The following is a 23210-nucleotide window of genomic DNA, read 5'->3' on the forward strand; positions in this document are numbered from 1 at the left end:
TGCTCTCGTTTCTCTGCTTCTATCAGATTTCAGACGAAAAACGTTTTGTCAAGAAGCTCACTCGACACATGATGGTGGAACCTGACTCAACGCCAAGAATACCGAGGAAACAACTGAAAAGAAACACAGTTGTCTCCTGGCTCGTCTTCTATTCTGATCTTGCGTTTGCTATTGTAGCCTTCGGGCTGATGCTCTGTTACTTCTCAAATGATTTCCCGACCAGTGTGACTTTATCCCAAGGAGTATCAATAATTGGGAAATCTTATGTGGTATATCGGCAGTATCATATCATACAACAAGGCTTGGAAGGTACTCAGGAGACATATCGTCAAGCAGGTATTGCCAGTGTAAAATCATACGCACTTCGCACATTCATTCTACTCTGGGATTTATATTTGGAAGTGGCAAAGTTTTTTATGCACCTCTATGATTGGGATTTTCTGTCTCTCGCAATAATTGGAATATATGTCTCCTATCATGTTTATGTCTCAGGTGAGTACTTTATCAGTAAGATTGTCACTCTAATCTTGATTTTTCAGCTGAAATTATGCACACTAAGGAGAGATTCTTAATCGATGAAACTGAGGTAGAGGAGGAGAGATTGGATAGTATGGGAGTGACTCTTTCTGCGGAGTAATCGGAATTGAGTTGAAGATTTGAATTGGTTTCGAATTTTGAGTTTGAATTCTTTTTTTTTAAACACTTTTGTTCAATCTGGCCCGTTCACATATATTTCAAAATATCATCACATTTTCCTATCTCGTCTTGCTTTGGCTCCGGAATAAATCAATATTTTCACCTATGGTCTATCTGAATCTTTGTACGAAGAACAAATTTCCAAACGCCAAACATGCGGGACCCGAATGAAGCGATGCGGTTGTGTCGCTTGTGCCAGTTCGGCGTTTTTTTTTCAAATTAGCCGACACCTGATTGGCAAGAAAATAATTTATCCAGAATTCCAGAATACTGCAACAAACTACTCTGAAAATTCAAAAACTCTTTCCGAAGGTTGCCCAACTCTTGCCCAACTCCTTCCAGCCTAATTTTGATCCTCTGAACTTCTTGCTTCCTATATTCATGACCAATTTTCCTTGACTCATTCAGATCCTTGAATAACATTTCCTACGGTATCACATCATCATGCACTTTGGCTATTAGTCGCTCGAGTAATTAGTAATCATTCACATGTCTCATTTCTTTCTCGATAACAACGAGACCACGCCTATCTACGAGCTCACGAGCTCCCACTCTCGTTTCTCTATATCTTTCATCAGAAGTCAAGCTCAACGACTACACAGGTTTGCCTCACCACTCATTCCTTCTTCAAGATGATGGTTTCCGATGAACTGCCTCTTCTCCCTCCTTCTCCTGAATCTTCCCTCAATATCCCTGCTCGCCTCCAAAAGAAAGCCAAACAAGCAGCATCTCGCCAATGGGTATTGGACATCATTGTGGTGTTTGTCACCATTTTCTATTACTGTGGAATTATGATGTATTTTCCATGTTTGATGGATCAGATAGCGGCTGGAACTCAATACAAAGAGATGCTCATCAACGAGTCTCTGGATCTAAAACTATCGAGTGTGAGTTCGGAAACTGATACCGTCTGCTTTAAAAACGGAACATCGGAATATTCGCTCGATACCCTCCTTTTTTTTCTGATACCCAGCTTCTCAATTGCCTGCAAAATTGCCCAATTCATTTCTATCACATTTATCGCTTTCAAAATCGAGGAAGGAACTCGGGAATCTGTGCAACGGGCACACAAAGTTACGTATTTCTTTATTTTTTTCCGTCCTTTGCTCGCCTTTTTTGATTTTATCGTGCTACCATTCTTTATGCATATGCTTCCAATGGTTTCGAAAGAACACCCTGTACTTGTCATGCTGGCATTTTCTCTCTGCCTTATGCAATTTTTCTACAGCTTTGGTGAGTGATTTCATTCAAATTCATTTGTTTATTTGTTATATATCCTATGTCAATAGACGTCTCAAATTGTTAATTTCAGCCTCTGCCTGGATTGATGCCACGATTACTATCCAATTGTCAAAGTTCATGAATGGGGTCCACAACGAAGAGGACATCGAAATGACCGAGAGAGATTTCATCGACGCCATGCGTTCTGTTGGGGTGCTGTAGACTAATTATGGTCCAAACTATTATATTTAACACTGGAAAAAGTCAAATCCTTTTTCTGAAATCTTCCCGTGTTTTTGCCATATATTTTGTTTTATGTGTACTCTAATCAGTTCTGGATAAACTGGATGTCACACTCGATTTCTCTTGTCTTCTCTCCTCTCTTCATTATCTATTCTCTTCATAACACCAACTGCTTCTTTTAATCTTTAAAAATGAAAATATTTTCCGAATAAAAAAGTTTGGTATCGAAGCTTATGGAGTTTTCTTAATGGTGATCCTGAGCTTCGCCGATTCATTGAAATCTACGGGTCGGGTTTTTTTGTTCAACAGACTCAGGATAGGATTTAAATTTTGAGAAAGTAAACTGATAAACATTGAAAAAATTTCTCATATTGATCTGTTTTAGTATTAAAGTACTGAAGAAAAGCTTTAATTTAAATTCAAATTTATCGAATACCTTGAATACAAAGAAGGCAACAAGTAGTTCAAGTTCATATTAGAAATGTCATAATTTCCTTGGATAAATTTTTGGTATCCAATACCTAATTACCTCGAACAGTCATTTCGTCTTTTGTGTTATTATGTCCTGGGTCGTATTGAGTATTTCTAATTCTAATATACTCGATTCTACCATCGAAATGAACTATTGCCATGCCCGAACAATTCTGAAATTGTGTGATGAAGTTTTTCCCGCGTTCAGTAGAATAGAAGATGCATTTATTCAAACTTACATTGTCCTTGTGGTTTGTTGCTGCATAAATATTAATACACTTTGTTCCAAAATAAGGTTTTATTCCATTTTCAACCACCTGAATCAAATTTCATTAAAAAGTTTGCAATCTTGTACTCAAAAACTCACGGAGTGACCTCTATAGGAACCATCGAGCTGACATCCCTTCAAAAAAGCATCATGTCCTTCTTTAGAATAGTTGGATGTTGATTTGATTCGTTTACTTGGTGGGAAGAGTTCACTTCTGCAAAATTCAGAGTAAAACTTAGGCAAAGTAAATAATCCGCTTACGAATTTTCATCTGGATCCCCCCATAGAATATCGTTTCGCACCTTCCACTCCTCATCTGTTTTCGGATGCTTCTTGATCTGAAAAACAGAGTTTCAACTATAAATATCATAGTAAAAACATTGCATCCATTTGAATATGAAACTCACGAGTTTGAAGTCAGAACGACTTTTCAACAGGGAAGAGATTCCTCCATGCGCACACCACTGTCTGTCATTCAAAACATTTGCAATTGGAAGCTCGTCAAACATTTCATTTGCAGCAATCCAGAAATGTTTCGCTTTTTCTTTCCCGAATGCTCGTCGGCATTCTCTCTGTAATCAAGTAAGTGGGTATGGTGGTTAAAAAATAGTGATTACCAAAAATCCGTATTTAAGGTTTATACTGATTTCTTCATGATTTCCACGTGTCATTCGGATTTTTCCCTTGTTCAGTATCTATGAAAAATGAGTTTAAACTTGCACGATCTCGTAAAAATGAACAAAGTAACATCACTACATCTATACCTCGCCGTCCACGATCTACGTAGTCTCCAAGAAACAAAATAGTCCTGAATAGTATGTATGTGTAGTTTCGTTTGATTTGCAACAGAAACTTACGCATCTTTATCATAAAGACCAAAATTCAAGGCCCGAGCCAAGTCAAGCATCCCCCCGTGAACGTCGCCAACGACAATTGTCTTTTTACGATTCAGACGAACGAGAGCAGGTTCCTCGATCACTATTTTCTTTGCCATTTTGAGAATCGACATGCATTGCTCGTAGGTAAGTGGAAACTGAAATTGAATGAAGAATTTCAACGCGGGATCTTTGAAACACCCACCTCCCCTTCTTTCCACTTTGCAACTTTCATATTTTGTTCTGTCATCAGTTTATGTATCAATTCGGCCACACTGAGCTGGAAATATTTTGTTGTTGTGAGATAGGTATGTAAGTATGAATCAATAGACACAGTTGACTAAAACACTCACATCTCCTTGAGAAGTTGTATCTTTTCTTTTTCTTCCTCCGCCTCCTCCCTCATATCGTGGATCGACTATCGTCGCAGGTAGTATTTCAAGCTCTGCAAAAGTTTCTTCTTCAGCATACTTTCCTAGCTGAAATTACACAAATTAGAAGTTCTTTCTAAGTTCCAAATGAGTTTCTTACCCAATCGCTTAAATGTTGCAGAATTCTCACTGGAAAAGACTGACAAATTTCGGGAGTTTCTTCATCTTTGCTTTCAATACTATCGTATACTTCCTTCCAGTTTTGTTCTCTTCCTTTAATGCATACATCAGCGCTTTCATCACCTTCTCCGTTCTGTAGTGACACACTTCCACCATCCAAAAAATCCGATTGACTGTCTCCAGACGTGGCAGTACGTGTGTCTGACTGGGTTTTTTCTAATGGGGTTATTCAGGTCATGTAAAAATGTATTTTAATACATTTTTTCCTTATTCACGATCGTCGAGAAACTATTTTTCACAAATCTCAGTTTAGCGTTGGTCTAAAAGTGTTTTTCCACTTTTTTGTATTTTTCGACATGCGCATGTAGAAAAACTGTCAAAAAATGAGAGAGAAATGTAGAAAAATGGGAAAAAAATTTGTAAAAAATACATTTTTCAACGGTCGTGAATAAGGTAAAATATGTATTAAAATGCATTTTTACATGACCTGAATAACCCCATAATGTCTGGAAAGAAGCTAATTTTAGAAATACACTGTCAACTAATCGTACCTTTATTGCAACAGTAGGTGTGGATTCACTCTTGGCTACATCAACAGTCACTTCGTTTGGTGTGGGTTCCATATCAATAACTGTGCTGCTTGAGATTGTCTTCGCGAGATCAGTCGTCATCTCTGGAGTCATGTCCTAGAAAAAAACTAAAACCATACTATATGAACGAGTTTCTACCCTAAAGTTGTCGCTTCCTCCTTTGGCAATAAAGTCTTGTGGCGGCAAAATATGTGTTATTCCGGGTTTTTCGGCTAGAACAGTGAGATCTTCCATTTTTGTATTGTGAATATTGATTAACTGGAATAAATTATTATAATTTAGTAATGAACTCTAATTAATTTTCTGCTACATATTAGGAACGGATTAAAAGCTGAAAATCAAAATATTTTGGTTACAACTTGTTTTCTATACATAGAGTATTTCAATTTTTAAACCCGTCTGTGTTAATAAATAATTTACTCACGTCTTCTAAAGATGGAATCCTGATTTCTATCTCTCTCGAAATAGTATTCGGTTTAGCGAATTCTATTTGATCGGTCTGCAAGCAAGACAACAAAACAACATATGTGATATAAAATTAAAACAAACCGATAACTCTTTTTCTTTCTTGACAGGATCAGGCACATTCGATTCAATTTTTTCCCCTTCCAGTGTGATTCCGCTGTCTGGTCGTCCTTTTATTTTTTTCAATGAAGCTTCGATAACAGGATCATTTTGATAATCATCATTATCATTATCATCTTCGTTATCTTTAAAAATATGTTTTTAAATTTGCAATTACTTTTTTGAAACTTACGGTCTGGTTTTTGTAACAGAGGAGTAGTTGAATTGATAACTGGTCGTGGCGGTGGTGGTGGAGCTGGATCGTTATCAACCCGTTTCTTCGGTTTTTCTTTTATTTTCATTTTCTCGATACACTGATCCAAACACCTTTTAATTGGCCCAGCCCATTTCCATGTGGTTTTCTTCTCACAATCAGGTTTGACAACTGTATGATCCTTCTTCTTTTTCTTACGATATACACAAATACCGACCACTACAGCAACAACGATCGCTAGAATACCGCATCCGATTCTAAAAGAATTAGTTTTCAAAAATCGGGAGTATCTAGAATTTTCTGTTGACTTACAAAACATACACATAACCTGGGAACCCAGCCTGAAAAATCAAACTCAATGGCTTTCATCAAATAATTTTTTGTTATGGTTGTTTATCAAAAACGTGGTTTCATGAAAAATAGTTCCTAAACTTTCCCAAAAACTTACTGCTATCGTCGTTGTTACAAGAATGTTTCGCATCTTCTTCAGACGTGGCTGAGCAGAGAGAAACGTAACTATGAGCATGAATGAATCCAATCCAAACTTTAATTTAGTTTTTGCATTCACAAAGTCAATAGTATCCAAATTCTTCACCCTGTTCAGTGTGTCATAATCGGGTATTGGCAGGTCATTGTATTGAAGTTTTTCAGACAGTGACCTCATTTTCAGCATAGCCATTCCATCGAAATTGAGCTTCATTTCAAAGAATTTGGAGTATTCATTGAGCTTCTCCGGTTTTGTATTGATATTTTTGTTCACCTCATTCGTCAAGACTAGAAATTTCTGCAGCATTTTCTTTGATTCAGAATTCCACAATGTTTCCAACTCTTTCCTTGCGTTTGCATCTGTCATCTTTTTTATCGCGTCTTCAATTGTTTTCTCAGCATTCAGAAGTGCTTGAATATCATTCTTTGACGTGAATCCTGCAGCTAAATCTCGGAATAATTTCACAGCGGAGCTGATACCACGCAGGGTGCTCCACCGATACTTCAAAACCGATTAAAATCGGTTATTGATTAAAAAATCGGTGAAAATATGAGCCGGTTTTTAAAAAAGAAATCGATTTTTCTCCAGGGAAAAATCGGTTAAAATTCGATTTTCTTCGATTGTTTTGAAAAAAAAACCGATTTTGTTCGGTTTAGAAACCGATTAAAACCGATTAGTTTCCGATTTTCACCGGATTTTCTGAAAGTTCAAACTCTACGGCGGTTTGTCACGTTTTTATCATATTTTGTTCAAATTTTCTTTAAAAATAGAAAAAAAACGTGTGACGTAATCGAAACGTGACAGTTTGAATTTTCAAAAAAACCGGTGAAAATCGGTAAAAATCGAAGAATAATCGGTTTTTTAACCGGTTTCAAAACCGATAAAAACCGAAACCGAACGGTTTTTTTCAAAACACAATCGAAGAAAATCGATTCTTCTCCGATTGTTGATCGATTTCCTACCGATTTCAGTTTTTGAGAAATCGGTTAAAATTCTTCGGATTGAGAAACGATTTTCATCGGTTAAAAAAAATCGGTTTTTCATCGGTTTTACCTTCGGTTGAGCACCCTGATACCACGAACTGATTTCATTGCATCTTCCAGTTTACCATCGGATTTTGTCGAACGAGTTTTTCTCAATTTTCGTGCACTTTTGAAGTCGTTCCATGCTTTGATGATTGGCTTTTGGGATGTTGCCAGCTTTGAAATTTCACTCATTTCCTTATTATCCTTTTTCAGTTTTAGAACAGCAGTTAGAGAATCTCGTTGATCGATAACTTTCTTCGCATTTATAAACACTATCTTGTTTTTGAGACAATTTGTTATCGAATCCACTTTGTTGTTTTTAAGCCATTGACTTGCATTAGGAACTAATGTATCGACTTTTGAAGCTGTCGCCCACGTGGTCAATTCTGATGTTGTGACACCATCCAGACTCCCTTTCAAAGCATTCAGCTCAGATTGAACAGTGCTTAAGTCAGCACTAGATCTGACTGCTTCAATCGTACCGGCGACATCGTTAGTTATAAGACCCTTCAGAGTAGTGAGCTTACTCCCATCAAAACTGATTCCATTGTATTTTCCCGTAAACTCATGTCCAAACTTTCCAAGAGATTTTACATTACTTTGTTCCTGACCCCAGATGGAAAGACTCAATCCACTCTCGAGAGTGCTCAACTGATTAACACACTTTTGTATTGACTCGTATTCATCAAAACTGCCCATTTCCTGTTTAGCTGACTCCAACGTCTTAATTAAACTTAATCCATTGATCACAATATTCGGATCTTTCGAAGCAGTTTTCGCAGAAGAAAGAGGCTCCAATTGCTGAGCCAAATTAAGAACAGACGAAACCATTTCCCCGATACCCTCTAGTTCGGAAAATCTTGCAATCGAAGACTTCAAATCGGCCGAAAGATTTTTGAAATCATCTAGTCCATTGAAAAACCCACTTGTCATCGATTTCTCCGCCATCGATAACTTCATCCCATCACTAACATCCACTAACAATTGGATTCTCCTTTTCAAATCTTCTTTGGATAGAAGTTTCTTTAATTCAGTCGTCGTTGCAGTTAGTTCGTTCATTTTTTGATTTAACTCTTCAATTGGAATTCCACTATTTTTTAGCGACGTAGTTACGCCTGATAGTTTCAGAAAATTCTCAATTGACGTCTTTAGCTTGTTCTCTTCCAGCGCTTCAATTTGTGCCTGAGAAAACTTTACTGCGAGGGATTTTGAAGAGTCGAGTATCCCATTGATGTTTTTTCTTAGAGAAAACACATGCCCAAGTGGATCTTCAATTTTAGTAGTACCAGCATTAGCAGCAAGCAAACCAATCAGTTCTTCAACCTGGGATTTGAGGCTTACAACAACAGAATGAGATTTTTTCAGTTGTCCTAATGCTTGTAAAGAACTTCCATCATCGAAAAGTTTACTGTAATCATCAGAAGGGAGTTGATCTATTGATTCCAACGCAGTGAGTCCGGCAGAAATTCGCTTCAAAGAACTGCACGAATCGCCACTACATCTTTTCTCCACAACATCACTTATCCCCGACAACTGATCCGTCAGCGCCAATACATTCTCTTTTTCCAATACATCGAGAGAAACTCCCTTTTTCAGATCGAATAACTCACGGACGACTTCATTAGTGGTGACTTTACCAGCTTTCAGTTCTTGCTCCAAGGCGATTGCATTGAAAAGTCTAGCAATGAGTGACAAGTCATTGGAGAGTTCGACTATTTGGTAACCTGTAAAGATTTGAAATTTGGAATTCAAAAAAAAATCAACACTTTTTGAAAATATGTTGTTTTGAAAAACTTACCAGAACCTCCGGTGTTCGCACTGACCAGAGCAATTGGATTGAGAAATACTGATAAGCAGCAAAGCAGGAAAAACCCTGAAACATCAAAAAGTTCTTCTAACAATAGTTTTGGTTTCACTTACTCATTTGTCGTATTTCTATCGCAGGCACCCTTCGGAAGCGCATTTCGACAAAAATAATAATGACTTGAGAACTTCAGGATAACCGGGAGGCACCCTCAAAAATTCCAGTTTCACGTGGGAATTGCTAATTATTGGTTTTTAGTATTTCTGAAATTCTTTATACTAAAAATTATCACTCACGTGACCTGCGTGCTCTCCAAACTAATTTACTGAACAAAACTTAAAATAGGATGCCCTAGACAGGAAGAGCAAGATTTTGAACATTTTGGTTTTTTCAAACCACTGCTGTTGTTACCATCATGAGACTTCTCAGAAAGCGTGCTCCAGCAATAAATCAAAAGAAAAAAACACACGGTCAGTTAAACTGGTAGATTTTGCCACTTTCCTGAGACGCATATTTGGGAAGAAACTGACCTTTTTCAAATTTCAGACGCCCTAATACGTAAACATGTGAATGAGTTGAGACTTCTCGGTAAAGTTGTCAATGCACTTGTTCTCGAGAAACAAATTAAGAATAAAGAAGTAAAACGGAGAGATGTTATTCTTGATTTGTTGAAGATTAGAAAAGAGCTTCGGGATTCATTGAATAAGGAGAAAGTGAGCGAGGCGGGAAAGAAACTTCAGGAAATCACTTTGGTGGCTGATAAGTGTAATGATAAAAGTGATGAGTGTGGAAACATGACACCTGTTCGAGATACAATCGGGGACGTGATGAAGCTGCAAGCACCGAAATTTGATTATGGAGACCAACGTGGTGATGTTAGCGTATTTCCAGTGCTGGTCAAGTTTAAATCGTCTTACGGTATTATCATGTTCAAAGATGATATATCCAAAATCTCAAATACAGTGGATTCGTTTCTCAATGGTGCCATCACAGCATCTTCTAATTTAACTTTAATAATGGAACATGTTAATGTGATGATAAACGCGCCAGCAAAAATGCGAGAACTTGAAAAAATTGTGAATCATAAATTTAAACCGTCGGAAACGAAACTTCTGAGCGGGGACATTGTGAGCAATCATATTCAAGTTATTCTGTTTTTGCGAGGAATAGATCAACTTCTCCTCAAACAAGCGAACTTCTCAATGTCAAAACTGGCAAACTTCCTGAAACATTTGGCTACCGTGAAAGGGAAGGTATCCAGAGAAGTGATAGATGCAGTTATAGAAGGCCTTGAAGTTGTGGTAGATTTAAGTGAACCAAAAATGATTTTGAGCACATCTTTGACACATGCTTTCTTAAATGGGCCAGATGATCTTCATCAGTTTCCGCAGGACTTTAAATCCTCTTTCATCAAGGATATCGTGTTCAATGGTACTATCCCTGAATATGGAATTCTTCTCACAGAATTCGCACAGTTATATGGTCTAAGCAAACCTGCCCATACAGTTTTGCTATCAATTCAAGCAATGAACGTTGCTAAACCGACTGTTATGTTGCGAAGCCAATTGGAATCAGCCAAAAATGAAAGTGAAGCATTTGAAGCAATGGAGAAATTCAATGAGTGTATGAACAGTGTTCAAAAAGTTTCAAATAATGCTACCACTCTTCAAGATCTGCAACAAGAACTGCAAGATTTGGACACTCTTAAAAAGGAAAAAACTGTTTTTATCGGCCAGTTCAATACTGTCGGAGTGAATTTTGAGCCATTGTACAAAATCGAAAAAGCTCTTCTGGAAGGTAATACTCAAGATTTGGGTAAATTGGCCAGCATTGTTATCGGTCATAAGAGTTTGCCGGAGTTTAAAAAAATTCTTGATGAATTGAAACCAAAAGTGGAAGGGTTCGAGAAAAACTTCCCGAATTTGAAGAAATGGGTTGAAAACACAAAAGTTGAGGGACTCAATCAGTCTAATATTGCAAATGACAAGCAAATACAATCGACCTATAATTGTGTCCAGAACAAAAAAATGATGGAAGCTGCAAAGGAATCTATTGGAGATGGTTTTCCACTAAAAGCTATGTCAAAGTTCAAGACTGGAAATATTTTTGTTGTGGAAAGCATTAAAGCAGTTGAAGAAGCAGGTAGACTCAAAGATGAACTAAATAATATCGATTCGGCTGCATCAGGGAGATCTGTTCGCGAAGTGAAACAAGATTCAGAGTTGACACAGAAAATCAGTATCGATTTGAATGGTGGGTTTGGAGTGGCCAGTTACTTGGTACCGACTAAAGAACTCAAACCAGACTGGGAAAAATTACGGATTCATTGTAATAACATGTCGCCTGCACAGCAAAAAGAAATTGAGCCACTTCGAAAACCTGCTGAGATAATTTTCCGAAACGGTGCAATGATTGCCGAGAAAGCCCTAGCTGGAATCGACACAAGAAATAGGACTTTTCCGGAATTCCCCGAAGTATTAAATATTTCGATTGATTTCGATGGTACAGCTTATTTCAACGGACCAGCATTCATGAAAAAACTAGATGAAATTGGTGCACCGTATCCAGATAAAGAGGTTTCCGAACGATTGAGAAGTCTCCAATTGGACTTCACAAATGGAAACTCGTTGATCAAAGCGACTGCTCAAGCGTTCAGTGTGGTGATTCCTTTCTTCTTGGCTTTGTCTCCACGTTCCTACTCCTCTCCTACTACTCACAAAACGATTACGATGGAAGCATTTACAGAAGTGAGTTATGATCAGCTTGTATTATGGTCACGTTCTACCGATTAACAGAGTTTTCGGTACAACGTGATTATAAAGAACAGTTAATCTTAAAACAAGATTTTTTCAGGCCAATGGTTCAAACGTTGGGGCATAGTAAGTGAATCATACGAGACTAAAAGATCTATTCGTTTTTTTTTCAGCGTCGGTATGGGATTCGGTGCAGTCGCTGTTGTAGGACTTGTGGGTGGTGGTGCTTATGGCGTCTGGTATTGGAAAAAGAAAAGAGATGAGAAGCTGGATAACAGTAAGTTGAAGGAAACCGGAAACTTGAAATCGGTTTATTTTCAGGTATCCAACATGTTGAAATTGTTGAAAATAAGCAACGTAAGAACTTTTCACGCATTCAAAATTAGTTTTTAGAAAGATAATGAGCTAGTTGTTGAAAAATGAAAAATATTCCTATTTTTAGATCAAATAAAACTCCGAATGAAAGTCAAACCTTCGTCTTATAACATCAATGCAACTCCTCGTTGTGTCGTTTATGAAGTTGAAGAGAATAAGGTGGAGAAAATCGAACTTGAAGAAGTTCATGAAAAAGTGGACGAAAAGGTATCGACGAAAAAAATTTCAAGTTTACCAAAGAAGCAACAAAAAATAGTCAAAGATGCAAATGAAATTGCGGGAGGACAAAAGGTGAGTGAGATATTCGGATGACAATCATTCACAAACCGACAACAATTTCAGACCGTGAATACCGGGTTCGAAGCTTTGGCAGGTGATCAGATCAAACAACATACCAAACGCCGTACTGTAGCTTTTGTAAGTCTAGCTGTCTCTAAATTTTTTTTCATTGTTTTGTTCAGATGCAAGGAGTTAGAGACGAAACATTTGTGGACGAGTATTATCCGTGCTCAGACCCTTTGACAGTTGTCAAATCTTCTCAGGAAATACTCTGTGGAGAAGGTATCGACGTTTACGATGAAAGGGAGCAGGCGACTGATAACACTCTTGATTTGACACAAATTGATAGTACCATAGTCGACGAACTGAATAAGAAGAGAAGCGATCTTCAGCTTGACACAACTCAAAAAGGAGAAGGTTTCGAATCATCGCAAAAACGAATCAACGCTGCTATACAAGAGTTCTCCACGAAGGTAAGTTTCTGATCGTTTTATTTCTAGGTCTCGATCTACAAACACGTATTGATATTTCACTCCCCAATCAGAAACTTGGGAAGATGGCAGCCCAATCAGTTAAAAATGGGCGTTTTTCATTGAAAACATACCCATAACGATTCATATTTGTTCTTGAGCTTTTTTTCTTTATTTTCTTTTTGTGTACATCGTCATAGTGAAGTTTCAGAACCCACGAAAGCCAAAAGAGGATGTAAACAAACGAAAAGATGGTGGTGCTGATAAGAAAAAGAACTCGGGTCAAAACAAAACTGACGACAAGAAAAATCAACCAAAAAACAGCCATGGTAAAAACGGGAAGAAGAGCAAGAGCGGAAATACGAAAGGATCGAAAAAGAATAGTATAGGAACCAAGAAGAAAAAGAGAATGTCTCCGCTCAAACGAGTTAACATTGATCCTAAACAAGTTCATTTGAAAATGAGGCCTTTGCAAAAATCCGATGAACAAATGCAACAAGAAGACAATTCTAGAGAAAAGTGTCCACGTTTTCCCCTCGATATCCTCACAAACGGAGAAGTCAGAGTCTTAGTGTTTATCTAATTCTGTCTTGCTTTTTTTCAGATGGATTATGTGAAAATTGCCTCGGAGTTAACCTCAAAAGAATTCTTGACGATAAAGAAATTTCCACATGTCGAAAATGGAATAACTTACAGGGTGAGATTAAAAGTTTTTACTTTAAACCAAATTTCAACATATTTTGTAGAATCCATTCGAACCTGAACAAGTCATAAGCACCTGCGACAAAGTGGCAGATTACATGAACAATTCTGAAAATGACTACCTTACGCTTGATCGAGAGAACACCATGGTCATTACCGATATTCATGGAGAAATTCGCGATCTAATGTATCATATTAACATGGCATTGGACATCCCGGGAATGTAGGTTTTTCTTTCTAAAAGAACCCTTTTGATGTTCCAATTTTTAGAACGGTATTAGCTACAGGAGACTATGGAGATCGCGGAGACCGAAGTATTTGTGTTTTAATGGCTATTTGTTCTCTTAAAGTTAGAACTATCGATTTTCAATTTCAAACAGTTTCTTTCCAGCTTCTTAATCCGAGAAAGTTTTACTTCACAAGTGGAAATCATGAGACTCCGTTTATCAATATCGTTTACGGATTATTTGTGAGTTTATACATTTCATTGTCGTTCAAAACTAATCTCTTTTTTTTCTTAGGATGAAAGTATCGAAAGTTTTGGAGAAGCGAAAGGTCGATTGGTCTGGGAAGCGGCTAATCGAATGTTCAAAGCCATGCCGATGTGCTCTTTTCTTCAAAAAAGAGTTTATTGTGCACACGGAGGAGTGTTCGAGCAGATGTTAAAAGGACTTGATGAGGCATTGAAACTGGTGAGTTTAGTTATCTTGGCTCCAAAGCCTGTTTTTGAGTTTAGACAGGTTCTCACACACACATATCTTTACTAATAATATTCAACAGAGTATGTCTGTCGATTTATTTGTTGCAAGCCATAACTCCGTGTGTAGTGGACCGATTTCTATGAAACCTAGATAGGTTGGTTGGAAATTTCCCTTAGATGATGCCCGAACTTTTCTTTTTTCAAAAACATCAAATTTGACGTCTTCTGGAGACGATACCGATTTCAACAGTAAAAAACGTTTAGAAACGTGTGTCCCGACCAGGGTTGGTCGAGGTCGGGAAATCGGGATACTCGATTTCCCGATTTTCCCGACTTTTTTCGGGAAAATTTCCCGACGGGAAATTTCCCGAAATAAAATTCGGGAATTTTTTCCCGACGAGAAATTTCCCGAAAAACTCCGGGAAAATCGGGAACAATTTTTTTATCGCTTGTTGCTAAAGTTTTCATCATTTCTGTCTCTTTCCCGTATTTATCATGAGTATTTGAGCTCTCCAGCAACAAATTCAGAAGCAAAACGTATGTTCTCGTCGCCAAAAACTGTTTTGATAATAGAAAGTTATTGAGCGCTGAGAGATGTTTCTTCAGCAAAACGGGAGATTGATGGGGTTCCAACCTCAACAAACAAACTTTTTGTTATTGAATAAGTTTTTATTGCTAGCATTGATGATGAAAAGAAAAAATGTGGAAAAATACGCATTTTTGAGTCATTAAATGTTCGTTTTCAAAAATTCTCGAATTTCTCGAAAAATTCCCGATTTTCCCGAAAAAAAAAGTCGGGAAAAAAACCGGGAACCCGATTTCCCGAAAAAAATTTTCGTGAAATTTTTCGGGTTCCCGATTTCCCGAAAAAAAATTTCGGGAAATTTTTTTGTTCCCGATTTTCCCGAAAAGTTTTTCCCGACCAAGCCTGGTCCCGACAGGGTGGTAGAAAGTTCAAAAACTCAATCTCATACTACTGGCTCGGTTGTTTCTTGACTGCATTCTCGAAAGCGCCTCCGCCGCGCGTGTTTGGTGTAGCGGTCTACGCAGATGACTCTCACGCGTGGGGTGGTGAGTTCGTTACCGCCAGGTCGGAAATTTTGTTTTTGTTTTTTGTTTTGATAAGAACATAGCCAGTATATGAAAGTTGTAAATATTTTGTTATAGCCAAGATTGAGTAGAACAAAAGGGTGAAGTAGCTTTCTTTCTGTTGACACTGTACACACCGCTTAAACTCTGTCACAATGGATGATTGAGTTCCAACTTTGACGGTGTTTAAAAAATCACAATCCTACAAACACCGAGCCAGAAACTTGATAGTAGTTAACAATAAGACTTTCGTCCGAAGCTTCATGGGAAGTCATCATGCAGCATTGCCACCGATCGATTAAAAATTCGAAAAGTGTTTTTTTTTAAAGAACTTTAAGAATTTTTTTGTGAAGTACTGTCAGGTACGAATGAGAAGGATTGAAATCTAGACTGAAAAAGGGGCTTCTTTAACTTTTCAACTTAGAAACAACTAAAATAGTTTTAGTTTCGAAGTATTCCAGAGAAGAGAGGCGGCATCGCCGCCGAACAGTGAAAAATTTAGAAAGCAGAACTTTTTGGATCAAACCAAACTAAAAAGAAGATTTCCGTGTATATGAAAAAAAGCTTGAAAGAATTTGGGGGAAGGAGGCGGCATCGCCGCCGATAAGTCAAAAACTTCAAAAGAATACTTTAAACGTAACTTTTGAAGATGTGAATAGGAAATTCTCTTTTGGTGAAGGGGGTCTCAGACAGGCAAAAACACATTTCCTGTATTTAGTACAATTAATTCAAAGACCCGGATGTCTCAACCATTGAATAAGACTAGGAGTATAGAAAATGAACTAACACTTTTCAAGAATTGATGGTGAATTCTAGAATAAGGATTTGTCTAAATGTCGCCTTAGTTTGCCTTCAGAGGAGGGAGGCGGCATCGTCGCCGATCAGTCAAAAGTAAAAAACTTAATATTTAGAGGATCACCTGCCTTTTGATAAGGGGAAAATAGAGTTACCAAGTTCCTGTTCTTCTGAAGTAATTTGTCGAAATCTTATCAGAAAAGTAAGGGTGTTTTAATTGTTCTCTCTAGAACGGGTTGCTCAGCTAATAAAGACTACTAACAACTGAAGCTAAGTTATAGGACCAGAAGAAAAAGAGAATTCTAAGACCCCGACTGTTTGAACCATGTGAGAAGCGCCGCAGGCGCTTTAACACTTACTAGGGAAGGATCCCGAGTCGAGATGGAGTTACAGGTCGAGATATATATCACTAGAACGGAAATTTTGCGCTGATTTCAAATATGTATTCTGTTTCTGCTGAACGATCTCGTGCAAAAAGTTATTCGCGTTTTTGTGGCTTCTCAGTGCAAAAATGAGCATTTTCAAGACTCCCAAAATTAACGTTTTTCTGATTTTTTTCAAATTTTTTTGTGTGGTACGTATGAGTACGGATAGAAAGATGATTTTTGCATAGTTTGATTTCAGAATTTATTTTCAGAAAAATTTTTGTGGAGTTTCTTAAATTTTCAAAAATGACACATCTACAAAAAATTTGTCTGAAAGTTTTCTAAAGTTCCAACACAAACAATACAATCTTCATAATTGGAAATACACGTACAACACAAAAAAATTTGAAAAAAATCAGAAAAACGTTACTTTTGGGAGTCTTGAAAATGCTCATTTTTGCACTGAGATGCCACAAAAACGCGAATAACTTTTTACACGAGATCGTTCAGCAAAAACAGAATACAGATTTGAAATCAGCGCAAAATTTTTGTTCTACTGATATATATCTCGACCTGTAACTCCATCTCGACTCGGGATCCTTCCCTAGTTAGAAGGGTGGTGTTGAGAAGGAGGTTCAGTCGCCGTTAGGCGACGTGAACCGACTGGTATATATAACGGCAAATAACGTTTCACAAGTAGAACATGAGTAGTAATTTTATGTGAATCAAACATGTTTCAGATCAAAAGAACCCCAGAAAACGAAGAGCAAGCAATTGTTAGTGAAACTATGAAGTGGGCAGACACTATTGAAGACTTTCAGTTGGACCCTAAGCAGTAATCCCTCATCTAAAGTTCGAAAAACTCAAATTTCTCGTTTTTCAGACCCAATGATTTTCAATACGGCAATAGAGGAGGGGATTATATCAAGAATTTCGCAATGCTAGGCGTGCTTCGTGCCATGATTGCATGCTGTTTAATTTTGTGTTTGAGAGGACATCAAGTGAGCGTTTTTCGCATTAAATGCGTATTTTTCTCACTTTTCAGGTAATGCAATATGGTATTCAACCATTTGCTGGAACTAAATGCTTTACCGTCTACAGTTCTAACAACAAAGGATACACGGTATGACACTGAGATCAGCTTTTTCGAAAGATTTTGAATTTCAGAACTGGTCCACCAATGTAATTTTCAATAGAGGGAATATATTAACCATCAACCGCTTTATCAAGCCTGAATATATCAATCAAAATGTTTCTGATATCCCTGACGGTGATGCAACGCTGCCTGCAGAATAACTGGATGGATGAAAAAAAAGCTACAGAAATTTCTACTCGAGTGCTAAAAAGATAAGATGACTGTTTTTTTATTGTGTTAATGAAAGTGAATTGATTTGAATGGTTTTTTTCTTAATTCTTCTTGTCCAAATCCTTCTTGTCTCTCTTTTTTGTTCAATTGTTAACAGATACAGACAGTCGTTTGTCAACCGAAACCAAATTACACACCTGCGTGATTTATCCCCTTTTTTGAGGCTGCGCTTTGTGAGGAAACTTGCAAAGAAAACGACATCCTCTCCTTTTTTCTTCATTGATAATACTTTTTCCTCTTTTTCCATCTCCTCACTTTTTTTCTGTGTGGGAGGTGTTCTAAAATAAACATTCTTTTTGTAAATTGTAAGAATTCTTGATACGCTTTGTAGAGTTTTATTGCCTACTGTATTTCTGTGAAACTTATTAAACAAACACCGGATTTCGTAAAGTTTTGGAATGGACGGTGAGACTGGCGTGCCTCAGGCGCATTTACTCACAATATTTTAACTGCCACCTGTTTCTGCAACACCCCTCAATTACCTGTCTCCGTTTTCCTTCAATTTTCTTGACTACTTTCTATCTAACCGTAATTGGAGAAAGGCGATAATTGACTGTTATTCTCAACCTCAAAAGGTTTTTTGACGTCTTTTAAAAATGGAATGAGGTAACTCTGACGTCATAAAAATGCTTTGTTTACTAGGAAAAAGCAAAAGAAAAACTGTAAGATGTAGTTTCTGTAATATCTGAAATTTGGCACTCTGGGATTTACAACTGTTTGGGATGGAAAATAAGGCGCCGAAGGCGCTCCAGTATACACTGATATTTTGAAATTGTGAAATGTTACAAAGGAGCTGTACGGTTTGTTCGGTAAGTCGGTAAGTTGGAAGTTTTCCCGGGTGTACAGTACTGGTCATAAAGAATGCGACACTTGCAGTTTTTAGATGGGAATGGTCATCTTTGTGAGTTTGAGACGGCCTCCCTGATAGTCTCACTTTATCGACTGTTTATGAAGCGTATAGATCACAAGTAGAGCATCATTTTTATAGTTTACAACTTTTTTGTACGGGTACATCCTAAGAAGTTATCAATAATTCAAAAATGTATCCTTTTAGCGCTGAAAAAGGCAACAATTGCGAGAAATATCTTTGACGCTTGATAACTTCTTAGGATGTGCAAAAAAAAGACTGAAATTTCTGACTTTATTCCCACCTCTTCGAACGTCTTCCCCCTAACGTCTTCTATTCTATCCCCTCTCCTCTAACCATAAATTACTACTTTCTCCCCTCGACTCCCCTTCTTATCCACAGAGAAAAAAAGAGAGAGCGAGAGTGGCGAAAGCTGTAAATCATCCGAAATTAATCGAACTGGATTTCCGTCTTCTTCTTCCCGAAAAAGAAAAAGAATAACTGCTTACCTACTCCCGTTATACTTTTCCGATTCATTTAGGATTTCTTCCTCAAGGTCGTCACTTTCAAAACGCGTGGAAGGCACCCCAGAGAGCAGAAAAATGTCTGTTTGACCCCTTTTTCTCTTTTTCCCACAATTGGACATTGTTTATTTAGCATCTGTGACAAGATTGTTTATCCATCAACCCCCTACTCTCTCTCCCTGCTTCTTCTAAACGGTGGCAAATAATCTTTTTTCTATTGGAGAGCCCTCCTTCCTAATGACTCTCCGCAGTTTTTTGGCGCATACGCAATCGTTCACCCATATCATATTTCTTCGCCTAATTACTCGAGAGCGCTTTTTTGTGTATCTTTATTTGAGTGAGAGAGAGAGGAGGAGGCATTAGGAATTGTTGCGTGAAAGGAAACAAGAGAAAGAGAAGAAGTGGAAAAATGAGATAGAAGGAGAGAGGTGACGATGAATTAGGAAGGTGTTCATTTGAATCGCATGGGAGGTATAAATAAACGCTAATCGAAGAAAAAACTCTTATGAAATTTCCAGTTTTTTTGGAATTAGAAGTTTAATAACGTTGAATTGGTGTCAATAAATCTCAGAGGTTCTCGCGAAGATGAGTAGATCAAACCTAGATCACATTGTAGTTCAAAACTTCTTTGTGAGGAACATGCCTCAAGAGTTACAGTTCGGGAAAATGCTCCATTTCCACAAATTTGTGTAACTATTCAGGAAATCTTTGTATTAAAAAAAAGTTGTCAACTACAAAACCATGGCTATTCATTCAATTTATTTCATTCGTTCATCATCAAAACTATTAAGACTATTCGTGGTTTCAGGAAATGCAGAGCAATCCTGAAACTGAAACTGCAAGGATGATGCATTGGCTGGTTCTGCTGTATACGGGAAGTTAAGACAACTGGAGCTTTCTTGGAAAACAAAAAATAATCATAGAATCCGGAAAGAAAATGCTGAAAATCAAAAATAAAAAATCCAGAATTTGTCCAAAAACCATATTTCTGATCCGCAAATTTCCAGAACTCCTTCGATATTTGACTAACCAGAATCCTTCCATTCTTTCCAAATACTCCCCCCGTGACTACTGTACACAAACATTCCATATTCTCCCCAGTGGAGTTCCCACACCTAACTCTCCTATCCTTCCTTTTTTTGCACTATTTTTTATACTTCCCAGTTTTCTGTACAGTTTTTATTTTATTCCTCATTTACATATCTACAACTGACCATCGCATTTCAGCACCAGCATTCAGAATATTTGCACATTTTAGTATTCACAGTCGGGCGATGGGAGCGACAGAAATTTGATTCTTCTCTTCTTCTTCTCCACACTCCCTTCTTCCGCGCCACCAATAATTTGGAACAATAAAAAAAAGTGCGACTCTTTCCTTCCATCTTGTTCTTTTTTCTTCTTCTACTTCCACAAAGTTTTCACCTCAATGTCCGGTATTGGACCGTCACGGCACATGTGCCCTCCGTTTTCCCTTGTTCCCCTCCTCTATCTCCAGATGACGCATTCATAGGTATTGTTTCTCAACACAATCTTTCTCTTTTCATGCCCCTTTCATACTTTCCTTATATATACAAAACAATGCTCCACTCGTTTTTTCCTTCTCTAGAAATATTCCCACAGTAATCGTAACTGGAAGTGGAGAATTTCTCAAATTTCTCACTTTTTTCGGTTTTTAGTTTTTTTGTTGGTTTTCTTTATGAGGAAAGTTTCTGCCTTGGATTTTAGTAATTTTTGCGCTAACTGGGGTGTCGTTGACGCATTTAGGTTTGATGAAATTGATAGTTGTATTCTTGTATTTTGTCATAGAAACCTAGGTTGGTCGGTGTTTGGTTAATTGTATTTGCTATTTTGAACTAAATTTTGAAATTTTTGACTATACTTCAGTATTCAATCAAAAGCTAGTTATGCATCAAGAAATTGGATTCTTTGATGTGAAATCTTTTACAAATTCGTAAAAAATCCGTTAAAAAGTGGGAACCTTTTCTTGAATCCGGGCCGGGCCGAAATTTGACAAGTTTGGTTTTTATATCAGTTTCATTTTCCAGATTTTTTCTTGAAATTAAATTCATGACACTGCAAATCTTAATAATCTGAAATGAGAGATATTATTTCGCCTTTTTTGAAATTTTTTTAGATTTTACGCTTCCTGGAATGTCTCTGAGTTCGGTTAGCTGCTAGATCTCCTCATCTGGCGCACCTTTGCCGCATCTCCTTTTCTCGTCAGATTTTTCAAAAAACAAGATCCCGTACTTTTACGTATATATCTCATATCTGCCCCTCCCCCTTCTCTTCTCTCCGTTTTCTTTTTCACGTTGTCAATGACAACTGATTAATCTGCTGAGCCTCTCCTCTCATGCGAGAGCTCTCCCTCCTTTTCCTCTCCGTCCTCTTCTTGATAATACTAATAATAATCCTCTTTTCGGCTGCTACTCTCTCCCTTCCCCCATCTCCATATCAGTTATTTTCCCTTTCCTTTTCTTTTACCTTTTGTGTGCCAAAAATAATACAACGCTTGATAAAATGCACCATTCTCTTTTCTTCTTTAATAGTGACCAGGTATTATTTGAGTCATTCTCTCAAAGAGATTGTTACAAAACGAATGAGTTGATTGTGTCATCATTCTATAGGTATTCTCTTTTTAATAAGCAATTTTTTTGTATGAAAAAATGTATTGGCAAATACATTTTTTGGTGTAAAGTTGGAGGTGGCGGTGAGCAATACCTGGGTGTGCAATTCCGACTGGGGCGCCTCCAACGCGTTTCTATTGAATTCAAGATTTATTAGAACTTGGATGGCTGTCATTTCAAGCCTCGAATTTCTTTTTAAGAAAAAATTCCATTTTTCTCAAATGTTCACACTTACCTCATCTCCAAGTCTGATCGCCATTTAAACTGGGGCGCGTTCGGCGCGTTTTTCGGTTCATCAAGAATTAGATATCCGGTGCCTGCTATTTTGAACCTTGAATTCCTACTTTCCAGTAAAAACGTCTTAAATTTCTGAGTATTCTCAAAAAGCGAAACTTGCACCACCTCTAAACTCATTTCTATCACCTGATTATCAAAAATAACCTAATTCTTTTCGACCACCCAGCCAGGAAAAGAAATTTCTGGAAGGTTTATACAACTCTCAAAATTCCCGTCTTTGTTATATAAATGAGCTACTCATTTCACCTGTCCTCTCGTTTCCTTTGTATTCCTTCAAATCCTTTTTCACCTGTTCTGTTCTCTCACTCTTCCCAATCGTTCACTCTTTCAGAAGACGTCAAAGAAGACGTGAGAAGGTGTTGATCCCCCTTTTGGAGGGGAACGTCTTTATTGAAACGCCAAAAAAAGCGGTCATTTCTCAAGCTAATGGCCTCGTAATCTCTTTCATTTCGAATCGTTTTTTGTTCCTTTGGTGCCTTATTTATTCTGTCGAAGCTATTCCGGTTGGGTTCGTAACGTAATTTCTCTGAGATTTTTTTTTCTAGAGATTTTTGGAGCTTGTATTGGCCCCTCTACTAAATAATTGCCACGTGTCCCCCTAATTAGCCACGTCATACAGGTGCAGATGTCCTCTTCTCATCTTGATAAGGTTTCTTCTCCACTTAATAATTTAAGGATTTCCACTATCTACACACCTGCCCTCTAAACACTGTGCAACAAATTGTACATCCACCTGTTTTGTCAACAATTATCAAGAAAATAAGAAAATTAGGCAGTGTAGACCGTAATCCGATCCCGAAGTGTTCTCGTCGTTCAATACGGAGGAAACCCCTCGCCGTTGACCAACCCACCTCCAGTCTTTTGACACGATAATTGGCACGTTTCGAATAAAACCAAGAGAGAGAAGGGTGTTCTCGTTTTGGAGAAATGATAAATGGGGCCACTTTGTGTGAGAGACGAGTAATAGATACTCTCTCGTTTAGTTAAAAACGGAAATGAATTGACGCCTCTC

General features: G+C 37.6%; 3 protein-coding genes across 3 annotated transcripts; all 3 read left to right on the forward strand.

Annotated features, from left to right (window-relative positions):
* Positions 1-68: 68 nt before the first annotated feature.
* Positions 69-637, forward strand: GCK72_015060 (uncharacterized protein; the record flags this gene model as incomplete). Its single annotated transcript, XM_003108720.2, has 2 exons — positions 69-492; positions 540-637. 2 exons carry the CDS (start codon positions 69-71, stop codon positions 635-637), a joined length of 522 nt encoding a protein of 173 aa, XP_003108768.2.
* A 691-nt stretch (positions 638-1328) lies between these two features.
* On the forward strand, positions 1329-2139 carry GCK72_015061 (uncharacterized protein; the record flags this gene model as incomplete). The annotated part of the gene is made up of 2 exons (XM_003108426.2): positions 1329-1929; positions 2009-2139. The coding sequence occupies 2 exons, from the start codon at positions 1329-1331 to the stop codon at positions 2137-2139; spliced, it is 732 nt and encodes a 243-aa protein (XP_003108474.2).
* Positions 2140-9424: 7285 nt separating this feature from the next.
* GCK72_015062 (uncharacterized protein) lies at positions 9425-17833 on the forward strand (the record flags this gene model as incomplete). Its single annotated transcript, XM_053730602.1, has 18 exons — positions 9425-9479; positions 9556-11756; positions 11863-11888; positions 11936-12039; positions 12084-12119; positions 12205-12428; positions 12480-12554; positions 12599-12889; positions 13098-13445; positions 13491-13583; positions 13633-13811; positions 13859-13937; positions 13980-14057; positions 14110-14280; positions 17278-17372; positions 17421-17538; positions 17583-17660; positions 17705-17833. The coding sequence occupies 18 exons, from the start codon at positions 9425-9427 to the stop codon at positions 17831-17833; spliced, it is 4380 nt and encodes a 1459-aa protein (XP_053585374.1).
* Positions 17834-23210: the final 5377 nt, after the last annotated feature.

This window comes from Caenorhabditis remanei, chromosome IV, assembly GCF_010183535.1.
Source record: "Caenorhabditis remanei strain PX506 chromosome IV, whole genome shotgun sequence".
NCBI lineage: Eukaryota > Metazoa > Nematoda > Chromadorea > Rhabditida > Rhabditidae > Caenorhabditis > Caenorhabditis remanei.